This window comes from Ceratotherium simum, chromosome 6 (assembly GCF_057802395.1).
Source record: "Ceratotherium simum simum isolate JZ-2026a chromosome 6, ASM5780239v1, whole genome shotgun sequence".
NCBI classification, from domain to species: Eukaryota; Metazoa; Chordata; class Mammalia; order Perissodactyla; family Rhinocerotidae; genus Ceratotherium; species Ceratotherium simum.
The window spans coordinates 88694744-88722183 of NC_141905.1; the positions used below are offsets into that span (position 1 = coordinate 88694744).

The window sequence follows — 27440 nt, forward strand, 5'->3', positions numbered from 1 at the left end:
TGTACAAATAAGCAATATTATACATTAAAAAAGAGATAACTATTAATATAGTGTATTAAAAAGATAAATAAATATCATGAACAATGGTATACCAAAAACAATTTGAAAACCTAACTGCAAGTATGAATTCTAGGAAAAAAGTATAACTTGTCAATCTACCAGAATAAAAAATAGAAATATGAACAGTCACATAACAATTAAAGACATTAAATCAGTAGTTAAAAATCTTTCCACAGGGGCTGGCCCACCAGCGTGGCGGTTAAGCATGCGCACTCCGCTTCGGTGGCCCAGGCTTCACAGGTTTGGATCCCGGGCATGCACCCATGCACTGCTTGTCAAGCCATGCTGTGATGGCGTCCTATATAAAGTAGAGGAAGATGGGCATGGATGTTAGCTCAGGACCGGTCTTCCTCAGCAAAAAGAGGAGGATTGGCATCTGACGTTAGCTCAGGGCTAATCTCCCCCAACAAAAAAAAAAAATCTTGCCACCAAGGAAAGACCAGTTCTTTATATTTTAACTGGAAAGTCCTACAAATTATTTTTAAAGGAATATAGCATTCTAATATTGTAAAACCCTTCCAAAGAATTAAAAAAGAGAGACCACGTCTCAGTTTATGCTATGGAGCCAGAATAACTTTCACATCAAACCAGGTGAGCACAGGAGACAGCTTCACACAGGAACACAGACCACAGACCTACACAAAGTAATGGCCAGAAATGCAGCATTGTGCAAAAAAGGCAACTCGTCACGAAGACCTTGGATTTATCCAAGGAATGCAAGTGATTCAACATTATAAATTTTAAAATTTCATACACTACAATAACAGATTAAAAGAAGAAAATTGTGACTATCTTAATAGAAAAAAGAAAAACATTGAAAAATTTCATCTCTAAATCATGAAAACAAAAAATAACCACTAGCAAAGTAGGAGTGAAAAGAACTTTCCTACAGGGTAGTTAATAAAATCTACAATACATACCATTGTTAATGGAGTGTATCAGAAGCCTCCCCTTTAAAACAGGGACAGCACAGAGTACCTACTGTCATTGCTACGTTAGATATTGCAGTGAAAGTCTTAGCAAAAACAAAAATAAAAATTTTAAAAGTAAAACTAAAAAGCGTGAGAATGGAAAGGAAGAAATAAATCTTTTTCCTGATCATTAACACTTTTATGGTTCTTGTGAAGCAGGCTTGTGTCCTTTAAAAGAAAGTGAAAGACTTTGACAACTTGGATGAAGGGGTCTTTCAGAAGTCTAGACGGGGCCGGCCCGGTGGCGCTGGGTTAAGTGTGCGTGCTCCGCTGCAGCGGCCCGGGGTTCCGGATCCTGGGCGTGCACCAACACACCGCCTGTCAAGCCGTGCTGTGGCGGTGTCCCATTTAAAGTAGAGGAAGATAGGCACAGATGTTAGCTCAGGGCCAATCTTCCCCAGCAAAAAAAAAAAGAAAAGAAAAAAGAAGTCGTCGTCTGGGAAGTTACTATAAGGAAATGATGCTAAATGCCCAGAAACTATTTATGTACAGTGAAAATTTGGAAATAGTTTCCTCTGGTGTATTTATGTTAAGTAAACTCTGATTCATCCCCTGAATTTTTAAAAATTCATTACAGATGACATTTACTAGCATACTATCATGGGGAAATACACATTAAAATATTAACTCAGAGTAGAATACAAGACTGCAGCTACGATATTGCATCATGTATGGCAATGCGCCAATATATTAACACCTTCTGTAAATGTTTACTGGAGCTGTGGGTGATGTCTTTCCTTCCTTCTACGTTTTGGTAGTTTTCAAATTTTCTATATCTAACAAATATGGACTATTACTAAATTGGGAAAAATTACTTGTGTTAAAAGGCAAGCCATTTGTGCATATAAACACCATATAAGCTTATATCTTTTAAATATTTTAGATGTAGGATAAAACAGATGCTCTATTTTTATAAGATCACAGACATAGAGAAGTCACATTCAGATTCAAGTTGTTCACTGAATGAGCATTAAGTAAACTTCTTTGAAATCTTAACACCTTGTTGAGCAGGTGCTCTAAAATATACTCACAAATAGATCTTAGCGATCTTCACAAATAAACTTGGTTATTATCTTCCCGGGCTGCCCTGTCCCATACGGGAGACATCAGCCATGTGTGGCACCTGAGCCCTCGAAATGCAGCTGGCCTGCACTGAGATGTGCCATGAGCATAAAATACACACTGGATTTCAAAGACAGTACCAAAAAAAGGTAAATATCTCATCAATAATTTTTATATCGATTACATGTTGAAATGATAATGTTCTGGATATACTGAACTAAATCAAATTAATTATTAAAATTAATTTCACCTGTTTCCTTGTACTTTTTAAAATAGAAGTACCAGAATGTTTTAAATTTCACACATGGTTCACATTATATTTCCAGTGGATAATGCTGCTTTAGAATAGGGATGGCATCTGAAAACCTCCAATAAGAAAAATCAGCGAATATCAGGTCTAATTTAGATTTTAAAGCCCACGGTTATCACGGAATTCTCACATTTCCTTATTTCCTTAATAGTATCGCAGCATGAATACAGTGACTCAGGATCATATCTGTCACTTACCACTCTCATCTTTCAATGAACTGATTCATTATGTTATGGAATGTCACCCACAAACCCAAGGAAAAAAATGATCACCAGGATGTAAATTCCTAGTTCCTTAAAACGATGAGAGTCATGTTGGTAAACACAAACCTCATTTAATTTTTTCATTATCAAAGCAGTCTCTCAATTTTCGTTGACGTCTGAATAATTTACCATTGGGTCTGCGGACAAAACCAATTTTCATACAAATGGAGCCTTAAAGTACAGTCTGGATAGAGAGAAAACATAAGTGATCAAAAGGGATAACTGGCTCACACGATTATTTCCAAGAAGACATCCACCTCGTCCTGTGTGGAGAAGCACCCCGTGGGGACTATCTATGTCAAGCAGTTGGATAGCGCTGGCATCGAAGATACCATGGGGATGTTAGCCATTTACATCATTTCTACTATTAAAATAATAATGCACTTAATTCTTGAAATAACTCCGCTTTACAGATGAGAAAACTGAGGCACAAACAGGTTAATAATGCTCCCCAGGCCACTCAGTTAGCACGTGGCAGGGTCCTTTTGAACCCAGTCAGTCTGGCATCAAAGTCTGTGCTGTGATGTCACAGCTCTAAAAGGAGAATTTAAACAACTTAAGAAGATGGCTTTGGATAAATGTTTTTCACATGCAAGTATTTTTCTGACTTCTTCCCGAATGGCATAATTTACAGTACTCCTTGGATTTTCCCCCATAGTTTTCTCTGGAACTGGAGGGAAGCAGGAATACACCAGCTGGGTGAAGGGCAGCCCCTACGCTGGCCACCACCAGCCTGAAAGGCTCCTGAGGACCTTTCGTTATCTCTAAGAGTCAAACTTATTTGCAACTTCTACTAAAATATCTGTTCTTCCGGGATATAAAAGCTGCTGTCTTCCCCAACTCTCTAAGTAAAACTGGACATCCCGAAAGACTTATCTGTTAATCCTTTTACTCCAGAAATCACTGGGCACCGAGCCGGCCCAGCTTGACAGCTGAGGTCCAGCAACAGCTATGATGTCACAGTTTCAGTTCCTAGTAAATCGGGCACATTCTTCTGACCAGGAGCGATTAGCTCTATTTGCATTTTATTCCTCCACTCCCACCCCATCACCAGCATCTGGACGCACAGTCTCAGGTGGGGACAGACCAAACCGCTCAGGATGGGTGCTCTGTGGGGACACTTATCCTCAGGGAAGGTGGTACTGCCACCTGTGCTGGACCCCAAGGATCCACTGGGTTATGAGTCCAAGGAGGAAATGAACGACGTCTTCCCAAGGCTCTTCCAGATGTCTAACACTGCGACTACAAGATGGAGCACTGCCCCTTCCCCAGACACAATGAGTGGTTAAATTATATACATCTATATCAAGCACCGCCTTAGCATGGCCGTTTCTTTGCGGGACAGACGGACACACCTCATTACCTTCATTCTGTCAGTGTGATGCGGCTGATGAGAGGCTATAGCAGCAGATAATATTCCCATTTGGCACAAAGAAGAAAGAAGCATTGTCATGTATTTTATGGCATTTTTCTGAATATAAAAGTAATAAATGCTCATTAAAAATGGAAAATAAAGATATTATATAGTTGGAAATAAAAGCACCCTCTCATCCCAGCATCCAGATATAACCACTATTAACATTTAGGTATGTTTCCTTCTATCTTTTATCCATGCATGTGAGTGAGTGTGAGAGTGTGTATGGTGCTCTCAAAATTTGGATCATCCTGTTCATGATAGGTTCATCACAGTTTGTATTCTGCTTTTAAAAACTTACTAAAACAAAATAAGAATAATCTTATTTTTGTCTAAATAATCTTGTCTAAATAATCTTCCAAATATTGATATATTATAATTCACTTAATTATCTAGTTACAGACATTTGAGATCTCATTTTTCCTTCTGGTGTTATAAATAATGATGCGCTGAATTACTGTACATACATATTTGTTCTTTCTTTAACCTGCCATAGAAGTAGAATCACTGAATGAAATTATATTAACTTTTTAAAATGCTCTTAAAGCCAAATTGCATGACCCATTACATGGCTTCTGCTAGTGCGGAGAACTGTGCCCGTTCTATCGCGTGATTGCCAACATGGTAGAGCCAAGGTTTTTTGAAAGTTCATACTAATTGAGTAGGAGAATATTATATTTGGTGGTTTAAATTTGCATTCCTATATTACTTCTAAGTAAACCACATACTGCATAATGATCATTTATAATTATTCTGAGTCATCTGTTCACGTCTGTCTATTTTTATTATGGTATTAGAATATTGTCCTATATAACAATCCTTTTAAAACTTACTACATTAATATATATGTAGATTAGTACATCAGTACCACATTTTAAAAAACTAATGTAACTTTAGAGTAACAAGTTAAATTCCTCTTATAGATTTTTTTCATCTCATGTATATTCCATGGTCAAAACTTTAAAATGATTTTCTCACATTTCAAAAAAGTAATACAATTCGCATGGTATCATATCCATAAATTAATTTAAGGAGAATTTACATCCCCACAACATTCCATTTTCCTATCAAAGCCCATAGTGAGTCTCTTCAGTTGAAAAATATCATTTTCAGCAAATTCTTAGTTTTTTTCCTTTAGGTTTCATACGTAAGTGAAGGTCCAATCCGTGGGCCTGTGTTGATGGTCGTGCCCTGGTACTTGGAGCATTTTCCATCCTGTGGGAAGAGAATCTCTTCCCCATTGCAATATCTAAATAACTATTAATATGTAGGAAATATATTATCTTTTGTATATTTATATTTTCTCAAGCCATTTTGCTGAACTGTCTTTTTAATTCTGAGAATCTGAGATTTTTTTTTTTTTTTTTTTTTTTTTTGGTCAGGAAGATCAGCCCTGAGCTAACATCCGATGCCAATCTTCCTCTTTTTGCTGAGGAAGACTGGCCCTGGGCTAACATCTGTGCCCATCTTCCTCTACTTTATATGGGACACTGCCACAGTATGGCTTGACAAAGTGGTGCCTATGTGTGTGCCTGAGATCTGAACCTGAGAACCCTGGGCCGCCAAAGCGGAGTGCGTGCACTAAACCACTATGCCACTGGGTCAGCCCGAGAATTTTTAAGTTGAATGCCATGAGATTTCAAAATGTGAAAGTATATAAACTTCAAGCAGTATTTCAGATTTCTGTTTCATTTCTTATTGCATTGGCTGGAACTTCCAGAAAACAGTCAAAGTAAAAGATAAATAGTGACTGATTATCATGGGAGTGACAATGATGTTTACCATGCGATGTGGCAGTTTGGGGGTAAATATTATGTATCACGTTGAGGAATTGCACTTCAGTCTTTAGTTTTCTGATTTAAAAAATGGCTGCTGCATTTTCTCAAACAACCCATCCTCCTGGGTACAATGAAAAGAATGTATTTTTTCTTATTAAATCCATGGATGTGATGTTGTTGCCAATGCCTTTCTTACTATTACACAGTTTCTGTAGTCATGAAATGCAACCCACTGAACCCTGACAGATGTTATTATTACCATACTGTTAAATTTTCAGTAATACTTTCAGGATTTTTACAGCCATCTTAACAACTGAGATGTGTCCATATAATTTATTTGCTTCTTTTTTTCCCTATTTTTGGAAAATATTGGTAAAATAGGTAACCACGTTTATATGAGCATTTCACCATTTTCGATGTTCTGAAACAAACTCTGTATCAGGAGAAGATTCTTCTTGAAGTTTGGGAGATTTTACCAGTAAAACCTTAAACATGTCAAGGCGTAGAGGGGACTCAGGTAGGGAAACAGGCAAGGATGAGCTCTCCGAGCACATGTCCAGTTAGGAGAGGCAGGAGACCTGTGCATTGATGCAGCTGCCCTATCTTGATTCAAGTTGAATAGCTCATTCTCTCTCAGAAAACAGCTCATCTAGTTATAAAAAGTTAGCAATATTGAGCACAGATGTCTCCATTTAATGTGTTTCTTTTTTTCTGACTATGGGTGGGGGAAGCACTTTTAATCAATTTAATTTATTTCTATTTTTAAAACTATGACTGTCTGCCTTTATTTTTATCATTTTCTTCCTCATATTTTCCTTAATTTTCTCTAACTTTCTAATGCCTTGATTTGAAAGCTAATTTTTGCTATGCCCTGCTTTCATAGTCAACATCATCCTCATCTCCGGCTTTAGATTTGCCTCGTAGCACAACTGGCTGAAACTTATCACTTCTAATATGCGCACATCACGTTTGTTTATTTTATAAAAGGTGTATTTCCGTAATATTGTATATGATACAATTTTGTATATGATACAAGTCTGACTTTTCAATTTTTGATTTTATAGTTATGTCTATAATCTATTTGGTCAAGGTTTATTTATTTTAAACATGAATGTACAATTGTTCCAAAACCATTTATTGGAAAGGCAAGCTTTTCTCTATTGAATTGCCTTTGCACCTGTGTCAAAAATCAATTGACCGTGTATATCTTGGTGTTTATTTCTGGAAGGTCTATTACTACGTTCTATTGATCTTTGTTCCTATGCTTTTGCCAATTCCACAAAGCCTTAATTCTTGCAGCTTTATCATAAGCATTCAAATCAGTTAGGTATGAGTCCTCCACATTTGCTTTTCTTTTTCAAAACTGTTGTGGCTATTATTCCACTTCCTTTGGCTTTCCATATCAATTATAGAATTATCTTGTCAATTTCTATGAAACTGGGACTTTGTTTAGGATTACATGAATTGATAGATCAATTTGGAGAGAACTGACATCTTAACATTACTGAGTCTTCCAGCCCATCGATACAAAATATCTCCCCATTTATTACTGTCTTTGACTTCTCCAATCAAAGTTTCGTAATTTTCAGGATACATATTTTGTTACGTTAATCCATAAATATTTCATTTTTTTGATGCTTTAATGATACTTCTATTTTATTTTAATTTCCAATTGTTCATCAACAGTAATACAGGGATTCAACTGAATTTTCATACTCACCTTGTATCCTGCAACCTTGCTAAACTCACTTATTGGTACTATTAGCTTTTGGTAGACTCTGAGAGGATATATATGGCAATCATTTTGTCTGCATATAGAAACAAGTTTTATTTCTTCTTTACCAATCTGTATGCTTTTCATTCTTTTTTTTTTTTTTTCCTTATTGCATTGGTTAGGACTTCCAGTACAATTTTGCATAGGAGTGGTGAAAGCATAAACCCTTGTCTTGTTCTCCGTCTTAGAGAGAAAGCATCAGGCATTCACTATCATATACAGCGTTAGCTGTGGCTCTGTCATAAATGTCCTTTGTCAGTTTGAGGAAGTCCCCTTTAATTCCCAGTTGACTTAGAGGTTTTGTGTTTTTTTTTTTAATCTGAATAGATGTTGAGTTTCACAAATGCATTTTCTGCAACTATTGAAATGATCACATTGTTTTTCTTCTTTATTCTTTTGATAAAGGAAATAACATTTATTTTCTAACGTAGAACCAGCATTGCATTTCTAGAAAAAGCCCCATTGGGTCATGATAGATTATCAATTTTATATACTGCTAATATTATGTTGGGGATTTTTGCATCTATGCTTTTGAAGTATATTGGTCTGTAATTGTCTTTCTTTGTAATATCTATTTGGTTTTTGTATTAGAGGAATGCTGACCTCAAAAAAAGTAATTTGGGAAATGTTATTCCCAATTCTATTTTCTGAATGAATTTCTTCCTTAAATGTTTGGAGAACTCCAGTGATGCTGTCTGGGCCTGGATGTTCTCTGCTGGAAGGATGGAAATTATGAATTCAATGTTTTCATTAGATATAGTGGTATTCATGTTTTCTATTTATCCTCCTGAGTGAGCACAGGTAGCTTGTGACTTATAAAGAATTTGTCTATTTTGTGTAAGCTGTTGAATTTATTGACATGAAGTAGTTCATAACATTTTCCTATTATATTTTTAGTGTTAAGATCTATAGTGATGTCCCTTTTCTCATTTCTGACATCAATAATCTGTGTTGTCTCTCTTTTTTTCTTATTCTCCATAGCCAGGGGCTTATATTGATCTTTCTGAAAAAAAGTCCTTTGGTTTCATTGATTTTCTTTGTATTTTTCTGTTATTAATTTCCTTGATTTCTGCTCTTATCTTAACTATGTCCTTCCTTCTGCTTGTTTCAGCTTAATTAGGTCTCTCTTTGCCAGTTTCTTAACATGGAAGCTTAGATCATTGATTTGAGATCTTTGTTCTTTTTCTTTTTTTTTCTCTTTTTAGTGAGAACACATAAGATCTACTCTCTCAGCAACTTTCAAGTATACAGTACAGTACTGTTGACTATAATCACCACGCTGTACATTAGACCCCCAGAGCTTATTCATCTTATAACTGGAAGTTTGTCCCCTGTGACCAACATCTCCTCATCCTCTCCCCCCAGCCCCTGGTAACCACCACTCTACTCTCTGTTTCAATGAGTTCAGCTCTTTTTTAGATTCCATGTATAAGTGAGACCATACAGTATTTGTCTTTCTCTGTCAGACTTATCTCAGCATAATGCCCTCAAGGTCCATCCATGTTGTCCCAGATGGCAGGATTTCCTTCTTTCTCATGGCTGCATAATATTCCCCCATATTTACGTATGCAACATTTTCTTTATCCATTCATTCACAGATAGACCATTAGGTTGTTTTCATATCTTGGCTATTGTGAATAATGCTGCAATAAACACGGAAGTGCAGATATCTTTTCAATATCCTGTTTTCATTTCCTTTGACTGTATACCCAGAGGTGGGATTGCTGGATCATATAATAGTTCTTTTTTTTTTTTTTTTTTTGATGAGGAAGATTCACCCTAAGCTAACATCTGTGCCAATCTTCCTCTGTTTAGCATGTGGGTCGCCTCCACAGCATGCCCACCACCAACTGGTATAGGTCCGTGTCCAGATATCAAACCCAGGCCACCAAAGCAGAGTGCGCCGAACTCAACCACTAGGCTGTGGGGCCAGCCCCTGGTAGTTCTATTTTTAATATTTTGAGGAACTTCCACACTGTTTTCCATAGTGGCTGCACCAATTTACACTCACACCAACAGCACACAAGGGTTCCCTTTCCTTCACATCCTCACCAACACTTATCTCTTTTCTTTTTGATGGTAGCCATTCCAACAGGTGTGAGGCGACATCTCACCGTGGTTTTGATTGTGTTGAAACACAATGATTAGCGATGTTGAACACATTTCCATGTACATATTGTCCATCTGTATGTCTTTTTTGGAGAAATGCCTATTCAGTTCCTCTGCCCATTTTTTAATCAGATTTTTTTTTGTTACTGAGTTATATTAGTTCTTTGTATATTTTGGATATTAACCCCTTGTGAGATACATGGTTTACAAATATTTTCTCCCGTTCCATAGGCTGACTTTTCATTTTGCATATTATTTACTTTGCTGTACAGAAGTGTTTTTTTTTTTTTTCGAGAAAGATTGGCCATGAGCTAATATCTGTTGCCCATCTTCCTCTTTCTTTTTTCTTTTTTCTCCCCTAAGCCCCAGTACATAGCTGTATATCCTAGTTGTAGGTCCTTCTAATTCTTCTATGTGGGACGCCTCCTCTCGTCTTGACGAGTGGTGAGTAGGTCTGCACCCAGGATCCAAACCGGCAGACCTTGGGCCGCTGAAGCAGAACGCATGATCTTAACTGCTATGCACGAAGTTTTTTATTGTAATGTAGTCCCACCTATTGATTTTTGCTTTTGTTGCTTGTGCTTTTGGTGCCATATCCAAAAATCTGTTACCAAGACCAATGTCAAGAAGCTTTTTCACTGCATTTTCTTCTAGGAGTTTTACAGTTTCAGGTTTTATGTTTAAGTCTTGAATTCATTTCAAGTTCATTTTTGTGAGTGGTTTATATTAGAAGTCTAATTTCATTTTTCTACATGTGGTTATTCAGTTTTCCCAACACCATTTATTGAAGAGACTATCCTTTCCCCATTGAATATTCTTGGCTCCCTTGTCAAATATTAGTTGACTGTATATGCATGAGTTTATTTCTTGGTCCTCAATTCTGTTCCATTGGTCTATGTGTCTAATGTTATGCCAATACCATACTATTTTGATTACTACAGCTCTGCAGTATAGTTTGAAACCATAAAGTGTGATGCCTCCAGTTTTGTTCTTCTTTCTCAGGATTGCTTTGGCTATTCAGGGTCTTTTGTGGTTCCATACAAATTTTAGGATTTTTTTTCTACTTCTGTGAAAAATACCATTGGAATTTTGATAGGGATTGCATTAAATCTATAGATGGCTTTGGGTAGTATGGACATTTTAACAATATTAATTCTTCTGATCCATGAACAAAGGATATCTTCCCATTTGTTTGTGTCGTCTTCAATTTCCTTCATCAAAGTCTTGTAGTTTTCATTGGACAGATCTTTCACTTCCTTGGGTAAATGTATTCCTAAGTATTTTATTGTTTTTGATGCTACTGTGAATGAGTTTGTTTTCTATATTTCTTTTATAAATATTTCATTGTTACGGTATAAAACACAACTGATTTTTGTATGTTGATTTTGTATCCTACAACTTGACTGAATTTGTCAATTATTTCCAAAAACAGTTTTTGGGTTGACCCTTTAGTATATTCTATATATAAGTTCATGTCATCTGAAAATAAGACAATTTTACTTCTTGCTTCCAATTTTAATGTCTTTTGTTTCTTTTTTTGCCTGATTGCCATAAATAGGGCTTCCAGTACTACGATGAATAGGAGTGGTGAGAGTGGGCATGCTTGTCTTGTTCCAGATCTTAGAGGAAAAGTTTTCAACCATTCACCATTGAGTGTGATGTTAGCTGTGGGTTTGCTGTACGTGGTCTCTATTATTTTTAGGTATGTTCCTTCTATACTCAATTTGTTAATGGTTTTTCTTAATCATTAAAGGATGTTGAATTTTGTCAATGCATTTTCTGCCATTGAGATGATCATATGATTTTTATTTTTCATTTTATCAATGTGCTGTACCACGGTTATTGATTTGCATATGTTGAACCATCCTTGTATCCCAGGGATAAATCCCACTTGATCATGGTGTATGATCCCTTTAATGTGCTGTTGAATTCAGTTTGCTAATATTTCGTTGAGAATTTCTTCTTTTTTAATATAGACGTTTTAGTGCTATAAATTCCATCTGAATATTGTTTTAGCTATATTCCACAGAATTTTTTTAATATTGATTTTTATTTTCATTCAACTCAAAATATTTTCTTATTTCCTCTGTCACTTCCTCTTGGCCCATGTGTTACTTGGGAGTTTTTTAGTTTCCAGATATTTAGAGATTCATCTGGATATTTTCTCTGTTACTGATTTCTAACTTAATTATATTGGGGCCAAAGAACAAATTGTGTATATTTTTAATTATTTAAAGTGTGTCGATTTGTTTTATGGCCTAGAATATAGTCTGTATTGGTGAATGTTCCGTAGGCACACAAAAAATATGTATTCTGTTTTTGTTAGGTAGAGTGTTCTATAAATGTCAATTTAATCAAGTTGATGGATAGGATTGTGTAAGTTCCGTTAAGTCCTTATTGATATTCTGCTTTCTTGCTCTATTAATTACTGAGAGATGAGTATTGAAATCTCCAAATACAATTGTAGCTCTGTCTATTTCTTTGTTCAGTGGAATCTCTTTTATTAGATGCATATGCATTTAGAATAGTCATGACTTCTAGGTATGTTTTTAATTATGTATTTTTAGATATGTAATGTCCCTTCTCATCCCTGTAACACTTCTTGTTCTGAATTCTAATCTGCCTCATATTAATGCAGTCTCTCCAGCTTTCTTCTGATTTGTATTTGCATGCGATATCTTTTGCTGTTTTTACTTTTACCTACTCTATATCTTTATAATAAAAATGACTTCCTTGTGGACCTCATTTTTGAGGGTGAAAACCTTACAACCTCTCCTTGTGTGTGTGTGTGTGAGAGGAAGATTAGCCCTGAGCTAACATCCATTGCCAATCCTCCTCTTTGTTGCTGAGGAAAACTGGCCCTGGGCTAACATCTATGCCCATCTTCCTCTACTTTATATGGGACGCTGCCATAGCATGGCTTGACAAGCCACGTGTCTGTCCGCACCTGGGATCCGAACCGGCGAACCCCAGGGCCGCCGCAGCAGAGTGTACAAATTTAACCACTCCACCATCGGGCCGGCCCCCACCTCTCCTTTTAATGAGGGAGTTTACACCTTCGTATTTAAATCTACCATCTTGTAGTTATTATTTTTTTAATGTTTGTCCCTCTGTGCTTTAATCCTCTGTTCTCTCTTTTGGCCTGATTTTGGGTTGAGTATTCGTTATGATTCAAATTTTATCTCCACTATTGTTTTATTATTTTTCACTCTTTTTAATTTTTAAGTGCTTGCCCTGTGTTTTACAAATGTGTGTTTTGATTTATTCGTGTTCACCTTCAAATGATATCATACCACTTAATGTATGGTGTGATAGCCTCACAGTTCTATACTTCCAATTCCTGCCCATCTTCTGTGAGTGTTGAGGTTATTTTGATTTTACATGTTTATGTGCACACACTACATAGCTACTTTTTATTCTTTATACAGTCAGTTATCTTTTAGAGCAATTAAAAACAAGGAAAATAAATATGTTACCTTAATGCATTCCGTTTCTAACACTCTTTATTTCTTTGTGCAGACGTAAGTTTCTCTTTGCCATTATATTACTTCTTCTTGATAAACTTCGTTCTAATTTCTTGAACTGCTGGTCTACCGACAATGAATTCTTTTCAGCTTTAGTTTCTTTGGGAAAAATCTTAATTTCATTCTAGTTTTTGATCATTTTTTTGCTTGGTAAAAAGTTGTTGACTGAGAGATTTTTATTTCAGTCCTTTAAAGATGTCACTTTGGGGCTGGCCCCGTGGCTTAGCAGTTAAGTGCACGCGCTCCACTATGGGCAGCCTGGGTTCGGAACCCGGGCGCGCACCGACGCACCGCTCTTCAGGCCATGCTGAGGCCCACATACAGCAACTAGAAGAATGTACAACTATGACATACAACTATCTACTGGGGCTTTGGGGAGAAAAAGGAGGACGACTGGCAATAGATGTTAGCTCAGAGCCGGTCTTCCTCAGCAAAAAGAGGAGGATTGGCATGGATGTTAGCTCAGGGCTGATCTTCCTCACAAAAAAAAAAAAAAAGATGTCACTTTGTTGCCTTTTGGGTTGTACAAATTCTGACAATAAACTCCTGAAATTTTAACCTTTGTTCCTATCTGTGCAATGTGTCTTTTTTCTCAGTCTGTCTTCAAGATTTGCTCTTAATCTTTGAATCAGAAGTTTGAATATGATTTTGTCCAGTTTTCAGTTTGCGGCTTATTTTTTCACTTTGCAAGTTTTCAGTCTGGGGTTTGCTGAGTCTCTTGGATCCATGTTTTGATAACTTTAATTATTTTTTTATCACCTTTGGTCATTATGTCTCCAAATACGTTTTTCTGTCACGTTCTCTCTCCTTCTCCTGAGACTTCAATTACATGTATGTTGAACCATTTGATATTATCTCATAGCTCTGGGAAAGTATACTCCATTCCTCACTGTTTTCTATGTTCTGTTACGATTGAGGTAATTTCTATTGCTCTACCTTTAAGTTCATTCTTTCCTCGGCTGCATCACATCTACTCATGAGCCCATCAAACTAATTCTTCATTTCTGACACCATGTTTTATTTTTTCTAGTATTTCAATTTGACTTACTTGTATTTTCCATATCTATGTTGAAATTCTCCATCTGTTCACGCATGTTGTTCTCCTTTTCCATTAGACTCATTAATATTTTCATCACAGTTATTTCAAAGTCCTTGTCTGATAGTTCCAACATCTGTGTCATCTTAGGAGCTGGTTCTGTTGATTACTTTCTCTCTTGACAATGGTTTATCATTTCTTTCTTTGTTTGCATGTCTCGTAACTTTTTTACTGAATGCCACACATCACGAGCAGAGCAACCGAGAATGAGGTAAACAGGATTTGCTCCTGGAAATGGGCATGGTGTTCCTGTGTCAACCTGTCAGTGAATGAGGTGCGTCAGTGTATTCAGGAGATGACCTGGATTTGGATTTTGTAGCCGTGATTGCCTTCAATGCCCCATAGGCTTCAAAATCCTTTAGCAATGCTTCTGCTTAGGGTAAGTTCTGGAGTGTCTGACAGTCTTTCTTAACATTTGTGCCCCCCTCCCTCAGCTTTCAGCCATCCCTATATTCCTGCACCACACAAAAGGGTCACTTTCCATGTCCTGCCCTGGTACCAACGGTGTATGTGTGTTGCTTTTTACTCCGACTTGCTAGGCTGGTTAGTGGGCAGGAGTCCTGGTCCAGTCTCAGTCTTAGATAACCTTGTTATCTGGGCGTTGAGTGTGAGAGTTTTCTAGTGTTTCTGCTTCTTTCAACAAAGTTGAGGAATTTTTAAATAGTTTGTATCTGCAGTTCCCTCCCTTCACCTCTTCTCAGTTTTATCAACCTAATTTGAGGTTTTGTATTCAGATTATAATTATTATTATAATCTCTTCTCCATCAAGAAAATTGTTTTGAATTTTTCATTCATTTCTGTAACCAAATTAACAAATGTTATGTATATTCTATGTGATTGACAGAAATTGTTGATAATTAGACATATTTTGAAACTTCAGTTTTGCATTCTTAGTTATTACTTTAGATTAATTTCTCAATTAGCTTAGGAAATTAAAGAGAAAAAAAGTTTTTATGACATAAACTTTTCCAAAATTTCTCATATTCTATAAAAGGATTCTAAAGTGATAGCACTGTCATGATTTGAAAGTTAGAGGAAACATAATCTCAAGTCTGTTTTTTACATCTTACTGGTGATTGCTTGAGAAAATGGGGCCAGTGTGAACACAACTCAAATGAGCAGAAAAACAAAAGTTAACAACATCAACAAAACATAAATGGCACAGCAGAAGGATAAAAACAGACTAACACAAAGGAATAACAAAAGACCACAAAAACCAGGATATAATAATATGACAGAAGAAATACAAAAATAGGAAATCAAATATAAGCATGCTAAACTACATTTTTAAAAGGCAAAGGCAGAGACTGTGCTTTTAAACAATTCACCCAAGCTTCAAACAAAAGACGAGGCAAACACTGACAAGAAAGACACAAAAGAAATGTACGGTGGTAACAACATTAACTTTAGACAAAGTAGAATTTGAGGTGAAAACATTAGACGTGACGAAGTCGACCCACGGCTCATTTGCGAGAGTCTTTTCCTTGTTTATGCACGTGCAGGACTTTCTCGTTGAGCACACATTTTTCCATCACTAAAATTTTCCTCATAATTTTCCAACGTTCTCCATCAACTAACCACATCTAATAGTGTACAGTGGTCTGAAGCTATGTCCACTTCTGGGTCCTTCTAAGTAGTGCCTCTCTCACTCATAAAATTCACCAGGGTTTAGTGAGCAAGGTATACAGCTTTGCCACATTTAATACTCTGCTGCATTCTATTTGTTTTTTAAGGAGGTCAAATAAATACAGAGTTGTTTGTTTTCTATTTTACGTACCACCTTCTCTCATTTTCATCTCTTTTTCGTTGTCACAGCTATATAAGCTCATTAATTTTTTTTATGTTGTCTTCTATCATTAGGGTCAGAATCAATTCATCTTTTTAATGATTTAATTGCCAGTTTTCGAAAGTTTCCCTGCATTCTTTGTTCATTTCTTCAAACTATCTTTCCATATCACTTTGCATCTTAGCTGGCTCCTTTTTGTTTTTCTTTTACTGCTTTTCTATAAAGTTCTTTTTTTTTTCCTATTAAGGTAAGGCAAAAGTTGATTTATTCAACATGTTTACAAGTTCCCATGCAAAAGCCTTTTCCCAGATCTGTTTTTCTTCTGCATCTTTTCAGTAAATGAATCTTTCATGAAGCAGAATATTTTCAGGTACCCCACCTCATCTTCCAATTTCTCTCTTTCTCTCTCTTTAGTCATCTTTGAATGAGGTGAGGCACTGCCAGGAGTTTTTTTCCTAACAAGATGTAAGTAGAATCAGTCTCTTTGATCTTAAGCTGAAGGGCAATATGATATAGGCAACTTTTAGACAAATCTCCAGGTTTCCAGCAAACTAGTATTTCATGTGCCTTCACTGGACAGAGGCTGAATTAATTATCTTCTCCTCCCATTACTCGAGACTCTGAGTATATGTAATTTTATTTCTGAATAGCTTGAAGGATTCCAAAGTTCTTATTTGTACAAGTAGAGTACAGAGACTCCTCAGAGAGCAGATTTCCAGGCTGGCCCTGCCTCCATCACTACCTGTGACTAACCTCATATCCTAAGATCGATGCAACCCCTTCCTCCCTGGGAAGAAGAGGCACTCACAGCACTGCGTGGGAGAAGGGAGATGATGACAGAGGACATAAAGCCACGAGGCCTGTCCCACATGTGGAGAAGCTCCGAAGAGGAGGGACACACTGGTGACCCTCTCCTGCAGGCTGGCCCTGAATCAATTTCTGCCATCTGGAAATGAATGAGTCCTAGCTTGTTTCTCAATTTAACCTATTTACACTAAATTAGGAATAATTCCTTAAAAAAACCACTAAACTATTCACTGGAGACCTTAGTTTCCAGGACAGTGGTAAGTTCACATGTTTTGCATGCTTGGGTTTATTTTTCAGTGAGCAGACTCTCTGCCTTCTCTGGGCTGCTTTGCTTACTGAGGACAAATTCACACTTTCCGGAAGGAACCATGGATCCGGAGTGGAGGAATGATGGAAAGTTCCACAACACTCCATAAAGAGCCCTGGACTTACAACACAGTTCCAGTGGGATAATGGGATTCATCTTGCATGAAGAGGCCCCCAGAGGCTGGGCCACCTACTGCCCCATCCCCTCCACTCCCCATCTACTGCTCTGGTTTAGCCATACTCAACTGCTTATAATTACCTGACAGAACAACATTTCTCTTGTGTTTCTGTCTTTGAACATTCCACTCCCTTCGTTTGGCACTCCATCCCCCTCCTCCTGCCCTGGTCAAGTTCTGCTGAGTCTCTGTGATGTGTTTCAGGTGGCATCACCCCCACCTCCCTGCTGATCCTCCTCCCAAGACTCTCCTCAAATGTCTGCAGAGGGCACACAGGATCAGCATTGTGCAATTATCTACTGACTTGCATATTCCCCACAAAAGCATGAGATTTTTAACAGCGTCTTCTATGGTCCCAGCTCTGCAGCACACCTGCAGAGAAGGTGCCCGATGCTAGCTTGCCTAATGAGCAAAGACAAGAATATGAATATTAATAGCAGTTGCTACACTGAAAAGTAGCCAACTTTTTTCAGATCTGAGTATAATGGTAGATCGTCATTGTCGTCGACAAAAGTGAGTCTAGTACATATCAAAAATAAAGTTAAGTCTTTGGTAGTATTTACTAAATTTTAGATGACTTATCCAAATTCACTCAAGCTGTGCTCATATTATCTGAAACCTAGTTGCCCTACAGTTAATTCTTAATCAACAACAGATCAGGGGTGCTGCAATATTAGCCTCAGAGGTCACCCACCCCTACATCTCTACCCACTGCAGCCTCTAACTCAGTTCCACAAAGACAGACTTATTCAAACAAAACTGCTTTCTAGTGTCACATTATTTGAGCTCATGGTACAAATTGCCATTGTCCTTTAAACAACACTGCACATACAACATTACTTCAAGAACGATTATTACACAAAAATTACTCTCTATCCGAGAAAGGAAAACGAGCTTAGCCCCCAAGTCCTGTTTAAAATGAGGGAGTTGGACGCACTCTTCCGCTTCTCTTGGAGTTTTAACGGTGCTTGTTTATCAATTGAAAGATGATCAATAAAATATATCTATGATTCTGAGTCCATTTAATTACTTCTAAATATAACAATTTATAACAAGATTGATCAATTTAAAATATCAATTATATAATATATTTATACATTATGTATTACTATATTATATACAATATACATATTTTTATATTTATAAATATAAATATATTATACAATACAAAAATTAAATATATATAATACATATTAAATATATTTATGTTTTTCTATTTATAATAGGGTATAAAAACTTAATAGCAATTTTTAATAATAACTTTTAACAATATATCCAAAAATTTACGTGTAAATGTTTTAATAAAGTTATATTTTCTCATTAATTTCAGTAAAATTGAAACAATGTAACAATTTTTAACTGACTCGGGGTTTGCCCCACCTTCCTCCTTTACTTGCTCCCCCTCCCAAGGTCTCCGTTACGCAGTTAGTAACATATAGAACCCCTAAATGTGTTCTTTGGACTAAGGAACAATTAATACAGTCATACATCACTTTATGCCAGGGATTCGTTCCGAGAAACGGGTAATTAGGCAATTTTGTCCTTGGGCGAACATCAGAGTGAACTTACACAAACCTAGGTGGCATAGCCCACTACACACTTAGGCTCTATGGTACTAATCTTAGAGGACCACCGTCATCTGTGTGGTCTGTCATTGACTGAAATGTCATTATGTGCATGCTTTCCAGAGTAGTAATTTCTAAGAATTCTGAAACTTACCAAAAAATCAAAATTTTCGCCAAGCAAGTCAGAATCTCCCATCTCAAAACAAATGCATTTGGCTGTTATTAAATTGCCTTTGGGGACAGATATGTTTCTCCCCAAAAGATAAGTAAAACTGTTAAGTGTTACATTCTTATGTCCAAAAAAAAGTAGAGATTTGACAACTAGTAGACTAGGTTAGAATGAACTGTTATTCTATTATCAGCATATTAGCAAGAAACATTATTTTATTTTTTCCTTTAAAATAGATCAGTCAAAAAGTCAAAAGGTAAAATTAACACAAATATACTTTTGAAACAAGTATGAAATATTTGCTACACAATAGTAAGTAAACAATATCCATTTGAGACAGAAGCTATGATAAGTTGCCATAAGCTCCTTCAACTAAATAGATATTCAGCATGTTCATTGTACGAGTTTTCTAAGAAGAGGATTAAAGTAGACTGTAAAATGTCCATATGATATTCAAGGATGAACTGAGAGGAAGAAAGTTCATTCAAAGATTTTGTTGGAATGGTTGAACTAATTTCACTATTTTTTAAACTAAATTTTCTGATTATTTTGGTGACAGATTTGCCAATGCATTAGGATAATAAAATACTATTCTTTCATAAACCAAAGAGCAATCTAAAACTGTGGAATCCTTGTATAATATATGCTATCTAACCATCTTTTATCATCATTAAAGTAAATAGGAAACATGATCATCTTAGTGCAAAATGTTTATAAATGTATGTATGTGTGTATGATGCTCATTCAGATTTTAATAACTCAGGCATGCATAGTTACAAGGACAGAAGGCAAGTTTCAGTCAAGAATCATTAAGGCCTGTGAAAAACACAAATCGTTGAGTTGTTCTTCCTGACTTATCACCAAACAAGATCCACAGCCAATTAGTATACATAAGTGTAGACAAGCAGAGGAGAAAATAAATATGTCCCCTAAACCAGCATTGCATTATCCACAGGAACATGCCTTCACGACTAAATTTTAGAGACACACATTGAGACAAACTTGGTAGGTAGGAAATTACAGGAAGATAATGTAAATCTGAAGTCATAAAATATTCCACAACGGAAGGTGTTGCAAGATAATTTTGCCACAGGAAACGTTTGCTTTTATAACATGATCATATGTTAAGGTGATTTTAAAAATCAATTTAAAAATTCATAAGATGATTTTATTCTCCTGAGACTATATAGGTTTATTATACTATCTTTCATCCAGGGATTATTTCATGAGAGTCTGTTCTGAGACAAATGTTCTTTCAGGTCAGTAGACTCCAAAGATAGAACAAAATCCATCTTCCAAGCAGCATATTTTTATAGACCATCCCCAATATCACCCCAATGCGAAGGCAAGACTCACAAAAATCGTCCATGTGCCTGTGTCCTGCAGACCAGGGAGATTTGCTGCACGCACCTCACCCCACACAAGTAATTGCCTGATCAGTTAGTGCCCCCATTAAGAGCTATCGGCAGATTTGGTCCAATTCTAAAATAGAGCACCAAAAATACAATTCTACGCAAATCCCTTCAGCCCTCTCTTCATCTTAAAACAGACTCCATACTCCAAAAACACAGTGAGTACGCTACCCAAAACTCAATTTCTTTATAAAAAGGAATAATGCCTGTGTAAAGAAACTATAATTTACTGAAAGAATTTAAAAGAATTGTTTCGTTGAAATGGCAAAGACAGTTTTCATACCTAAAACTAACTTTTGGCTAAAGCAATGAAAAATAAAAAGCACATCATCACCATTATTTGGGCACCAACCTGGTATAGGCTGAGGTGCTAACACCACCGTGGGCAGAGGCCTGGAGGCAGGAGCTGGCCTGGACAGGGACATAGCGACTTGATTTGCCAACAAGTGAGGCTTCTCATGACCGTGGAACAATCTTGATTCCTCCGGATATATCCATGTTGAGTCCAGAGCGAAGGAATTATTAAAAAAGATCTGTCCCCAAAGAAAGCAAGTATAACATTTAAGACCATGCATGTGATAAAAGCTAAAGACTACTGTAAAATATTTATCTTGTCCTACACTGATCAAATATTGGAGATCCTATAAGTGGGGAGTCTATAAAAGCATCATTCTACAACTTAAAGATCCATGCGGCCCCAATAGCAATCACCTAGTTAAAGTTATCTGGGCTGGGCTTCAACTACTGACTCGGTTAACTCAGCCCAGCAGCCAGTTTACAGATTAAAGAATCACCCCGCTGAGGGAAGCAGTGTGCTCTAGGACAAGTCACCACATTGCCTTTTTTTAGTTTTCAAGTAAACAAAGTATAGTCAGTAAATTTGAATTCAAAAGCCAAGATAAACCATCAGAAAGGTGAACATTCAAAGCAACAATAGCAAGGAAAATTTGCTTTTAGAATTTATACTTGAATAACATAATGTTTAAGTCTACATTTTGATCAATGGTTACAAATTTAAAAACTAAAAAATTTAAAAAGTAGATTCTGATTCAGAATTGGAAATTTTAATGTTGTTCAATGGAATCCAAAATTTTTAAGCTAAAACTAACTGACCCCCGCCCCCATCTGCTGGCATTTTTGAACAGGCTGATCTTGTTCTGAAGGGATTTCTCTCTACACTTAGATGGTCTACTATTGCAATTAGAAAATGGAAAATACACGTTGTTATAGAAATACTCAACAACCTAATAATTAAAAGTCCGTTTATCCAACTAAACCATTTGCATTTTTACCTTACAGTTAGGTATCCTTTTGTCTATCCAACTTTTCCCAACAGGAAGTAGAAGAGCAGATGGGCAGACATGTGGGAAAGTGGGTGCCAACTCCACAGTGCAAGGGGGGGACAGTCCTATTGACGGAGAATGGCCACCAAACAGCCACTGAAACCCAAGAGAAGAGAGTGCTCATTAGCCCACATCAATCAACTCTACTGTGTACCAGAAGAGGCGGGGATGGCTGCTTTACACAGGGAATTTAAAAATGTATGGGTTTGATTATGAGAAAAATGTCCTCTTTCCCCAGTCAAGAAACATCATAAAAATTTATAATTTAAATTTAAAATATACATTTTAAAAAATTAAAATATAAACTTAAAAACACATAAAAGTTTTCATATCTGAATCATCACAAAGCATGGCCAACATTACATTCTTCAATATTGAGAAAGAACTTCTAAGCACAAACCATGAGAACTTGGTAAGAAATGGGCTTCTGCCCCTAGACAATGAGAAGCCATGATGGAAAGGTGAAATGCTGGGTATTCCTTTTATAATTCTGGAATTATTTTCATAAGCAATCAGAGAGCTATATTTTATGATAGTCCTTTTAATATAACATTTTGCATTAATTATACTTATTTTAAAAACAAACACGACTAATATTTTCAAAACAAAACTAGCTAAAGTGTTACGATTAAAAGTTTCCCAAGGTTCACAAATGCAAATAGATTCCAAGGCAAAGAAAATGTACATGAGCTTATCACATAACTGAAGATCCCAGTGCACAGAATGGAATAGCAAACACTGAAAGGACGCAGACAATTTAGGAGACAGTCTCCATCATTAAAATAACTGAATCTTTATCAATGGAGAACTAATAAGATCACTGCTCAGTGACATGGAACACTTCAATATCTATTTGTTTTAAAATCATAAGAGTATTTTTTATTTTCCTGTTACGTGAAAATGTTCTTCTGGTTCTAAATATTGTTATTTAACAGAAAATATGTAGCACTAAAATATTTAAAAGATTAATGCTAAGTTTTTTTGGATTTCTCTTTTAAAATTTAGTCTAGAAAGAAATGCAGTGTTCTGTACAGGAAAAAAAAAATGTAGTGCCTTGGCATTATATACCTCTAGTGGTGGCACTCTGATATAACAACCCCTTCAAAATATCGAAAAAGCTACCGTTTATTCAATAAAACCCAATATCGACTGCATCACATGTCAAAATGCAATACCCAGGATCACACATGAGATGTATCATTAAGTCTAGAGACCAATTTAGGAGGAGTTTAATATCTTTTAGAAAAGCTCACAAGATAATATCGGAATTAAATTAATTAAATGGTGTATTCTAACATACCACTCATTTGAATATGCTAATGAGAACAATCCTTGGAATAAAATACACGTTATTCTCTGATATAAATGCATCTGCATAGTTAGACAGCAAACAATGGATTTTGCCAAAACCAGCCTGCCTTGCTCTGTTGCACCATTAATCAAAGGTACAGTCACTTTTAATTTTTAATTCCAGGTTTTAAAAGCCAAACTCTTCTAAAGCGCAATTCGGCGTTAGCTAATTCGGTGGGGTGGGCTCAGGCAGACCTAGGTTAGGGGGGAAATCACCGATAACGCTTCTCAGTATTAAAGGTAGGATTTCCCTGCCGGCTTCCATTGGTTTGAATTTTCTTAAGCATTGTCCTGAATCTCATTTTCAAATGAGGAAAAAAAAAAACCCAGATCAGAATCAGAAATAGCTATTGATTCCCAGCTTGCTTTTCAAGTCTGGCAGAGACTGTAAAAGTATTAACTTCTCTGCAATAAGTCGGCCACGGTACGCGGCTGCCACGCTCAGCTCCAGCGCGGCTACTTCAGCACCGCGCCGTGGACAGCGACCCCGGCCCGGGCGAAAGTTGCGGCCAGGCGGTCCCCACTCTGGCCTCGGGGTGCGGGTCTCCAAACCGCTCAGCTGAGAGACCAGGAGGAAATACAGCAAAAACTGCCGAGAGACAGAACGGGACGTCGAAGCATGAACTTTGTCGCCGATGCATGGCTGCCAGGCTGCGCCCTGATGGTTTGGGGAGCCGAGGGCCACCAGGGGAGGAAAAAGCGCGAGCCACAGGGCCAGAGCCGCCCTGGCCGGGAGAGGGCCGCGCCCGGGGTCAGGAGGGGAGCCGGCGACCCCGAGCCCGGGGGCAGGGGAGACGTTACCTGCCCATGGAGCAAGGGGTAGTGGTGCACGGCGGCGGCGGCGGCGGCGTGGTCTGGCGCAGAGGGCAGCGGCAGCAGCGGCAGCAGGGGCTCACCAGGGGCTGGCCAGCCCGGCAGCCCCGGGAGCAGCGGAGGGGCGGGGGGCTGGGCCGAGGCGAGAAGCAGGGGCGGGGGCGCGACCCCGGCGCCCAGCCGGAGCAGCCCGGCCGAGCCGGGGACCATCCAAACCCAGGGCGGCGGCGGCGGCGGGTCTGCATTCATCGGCCAGAGAAGAGGCTGCCGCCGCCCGGGCTGCTGCTGCAGCTGCCGCCGCCGCCGCTGGAGCCTGGCGCCCACCAGCATCCTACATCCCCGCGCGGGCGGCGGCGGCGGGGGCGGCGGGCGCCCGAGGTGCGGGCCGGCGGCGGCGCGGGCTCCGGAGGAGCGAACTCACTTGGTTCCGCGGCGCGGCAGCTCGCTCCGCCCCTGCCCCGCGCGGGGAGCCCCTCCTCCTGCCCGCCGCCCTCCCCTCCGAGCGCGGCCGCCCGCGCAGCCGCCGCCCCCCGGGTCCGGCCCGGCCAGCCAGCGCCTCCGGACCTCGGCTCTGGGCCCGCCCGCCAGCGCCCCCAGACTCCCGGCTCTGGCCTGCCCGCGCCCCCTCCCCCGCCAGGCCGGGCCCCGAGCGCCAGCGCCACTGGACCCCCGCGGCGGCGGGCAGGGAACGGGAGGGGCTCGGGGAGCTGAGGGCGCGCGTGGCAAGGATCCCGCGGATCGCGCCCCCGGGCTCCCGAGCGGCCGCTGGAGGCAGCCGGCTCTCGCGGACGGTGCGCACCGCGGGGTAAGCGCGCACGGCCAGGCCCAGGGGCCGGAATCCACGCGCAGCGGCGAGCGGAGGCCAAGGTGGCGGCGCCCGAGCCGGGCACGTCCCGCCGCCGGGCGGGGCTGGGGCGCCGGCGGGGACTGCTCTCTGCCTGGCTTAGCCCGGGTCAAGGGCGCAGGGCCCCGAGGGGACGCTGGCTGCAGAACCCGACGCTAGGCGGGCACCGATTGCCGCTAGGGACGGTTAGATTTCTTTCTCGGGAAAATCTGACAAACACTTTCCTATGCCCCCAGCGGGTCCTCTGTCCCGGCGGACCCTACCCCACGTCCCACTAATCCGGAGCAACGCCCTTCGCCTCCGGGCCTTTGCACAGGACGTCAGGTTGTCGCCAGGATCGCCCAAAGTGAACTCGTCCTGGATTCCCCCGGGCACAAAACTGGGCTCCTCCTTTACCCACCGCTCGTGGCTTCTGCTGTGCACCCGGAGCTGCCTGGGCCCAGGGACGGACCCCCTTTCCGAGGACCCTCTTTGGGCTTAGAGCACAGCCCGCGCCTGCAGAGCGGAGCCGGGCTCAGCGCTGCTCACTCGCAGTCACCGCCAGGCGGCGCGCGTCTCAGCCGCTCGGGACGACCTCCCTCCTGCCGCAGACACTAGTCCCTTGGAGGTGCGTCTCCTCCTGTGATACCCTGCGGGGAACGTCAGCTCTGAGACCTAGCCCAGCCCTGGGCACTTCGTGCTGAGGGGAATGGAGACTTCCCTGTGCTAATAAATACTCCTTAGGTCGCTAAGCCACAGAAGCCCAGTCACAGTTAGCAGCAGGGCAAGCCCACTGCTTCTTAGGGGCATTTGGTGAAGGGGCTTCCTGCCGCCTAGAGCAGAAGAGGGGTGTTACAACACAAGCCTTCAAGAGCTTGTGTGGAAAGCCCACCCTGACCTGACCTGACACACCCACCCGCACCCACCTGGGGTGCTCTCTAAACATGTGCTCTCATCACCTCTCAACTGGTCCACTGACCACACTCCTGAGACAAACTAAAGCACCAGAGTGCTTCCAATTTGCTTCTAGGGTTGTTTCCTCATTCTCTTAATTTGCTTAATTTCCTCCTGGCCTGGCAGGATTTCTTTTAGATCCAGGCATATGCTAATTTACAGAGTTGGCGTCTCCATATTTTCCTCCACACAAGCCATTTTTCAATTAGCAAGTTTATCTCTCTTTGATGCAAAAGTACTGGCAAGATTTTGTTTTTTTCTCTCCTAAAGTCAGAGAGCTCTGCAGATTGGAAGCCTGTTACTATTCAGCTTAAGCCCTTAATTCGTGTGCATATATTTGTACATGCGCACACGTGATACAAGTCTCTTGATCTGGTTGGTCACAACCAGACTAAGGCATTGAGGCAGGCATCTTTAGGCAGGCTAATGCTGACCTCTTAAAGGGCCCTGTTTGAACAGGAGTTATTCATCCCTTCTTCATCATTTGGAGGCTGGGGATGGGGGACCACTAGTGGCAGTGCCCGGCTTGCAGGCTGCTCTCAGCAAAAACAAAGTGCCGCATGCACTGACCACGGGGTCCTGGGAAGACAGGGTTAGCCCTGATCTGTGGGTGCTCCAGCAGGCACCTTGGGAGGAGTCTCACCTCACAGAGTATCACTCACGTCCTTGGAGTGGTTCTGCGACAGTCAGCTTTTGTCAACGGGTGATGTTTATTCCTTTCCTGGGCTTCCAGTGCCCTGAGTGCACCGTGCCTTGGGCAACTGCTTGGCTCTGAACAAGAGCTGGAAAATCACTAGTAACATTCACTCAAAGAACCTCAAAGAAGCCCAAACTCCTTTGCCACTTCCTGCCACAGGCTTAACTGTATTCGCTTATTACGATGCTTTGAACCCCTTTTCCATACCATGTTGTGTTCTGAAATCTGGGGACACGGCTAAGGACAACACAGATGAGGAGCGATTTCCACTAATTAATTAACTGATATGACAGGGGACCCAGGGCATGGGCTTATCTCCCACTTCTGGCTCTTGTTTCAATTGGATTCATCTCAAGGTTTCCCCACACACCCCACTCAACTCAGGAACAACCCTACACCCCCATGGGTGGGAGAAGGCCTCCTCGTAGACACTCTCATTCCAATGGAGTGAGGTGGCTGCGAAACCACCTTGGACCGACCAGAGTATGCCTGTTCAATAAAGGGTGTTATTATCATTCTTCCTATAAATGTGTTACTGTAGAATATCTGGAAAATACAGAGAAGCATAAGAAAAGAATAAAGGAAGGAAGCAGGAAGCCCTGTGCTCCTTGAGAACCACAAATCAGGGGACCTCCCATCCGTGAGTGGAGGTTCCATGCCAGGTAGACCTGTGCTGGTGCTGGGCAGGTTTACTTACCTGTCAACACCTCCAAGGGGTCAGCCCTGGGCAGGGCACGTGGCTGGTACCTGCACAGCACTTTTTTCTAAACTCAGGCCTTTTATCTCTCTGTAAAAATCAGTGAGAAATTTTCTTTATAAAGCATTTTGTATGCAATCTAGTCTCAAGTTCTCCTAACCAATGAAAACAACCTCAAGTC

The 27440-nt window shown here is 39.8% G+C and overlaps 1 protein-coding gene across 1 annotated transcript in view; it reads right to left on the bottom strand.

Annotated features, from left to right (window-relative positions):
• TCERG1L (transcription elongation regulator 1 like) overlaps nt 1-24418 on the bottom strand; it is a 219960-nt gene extending 195542 nt beyond the window's left edge. The window contains exons 1-3 of the mRNA XM_004438862.3: nt 24077-24418; nt 21875-22021; nt 20935-21115 (exon numbers count right to left, since the gene is read on the bottom strand). Coding sequence (XP_004438919.2) covers nt 20935-21115; nt 21875-22021; nt 24077-24418 — 670 coding nt within the window. The remainder of the gene's footprint in view (nt 1-20934; nt 21116-21874; nt 22022-24076) is intronic.
• Nucleotides 24419-27440: the final 3022 nt, after the last annotated feature.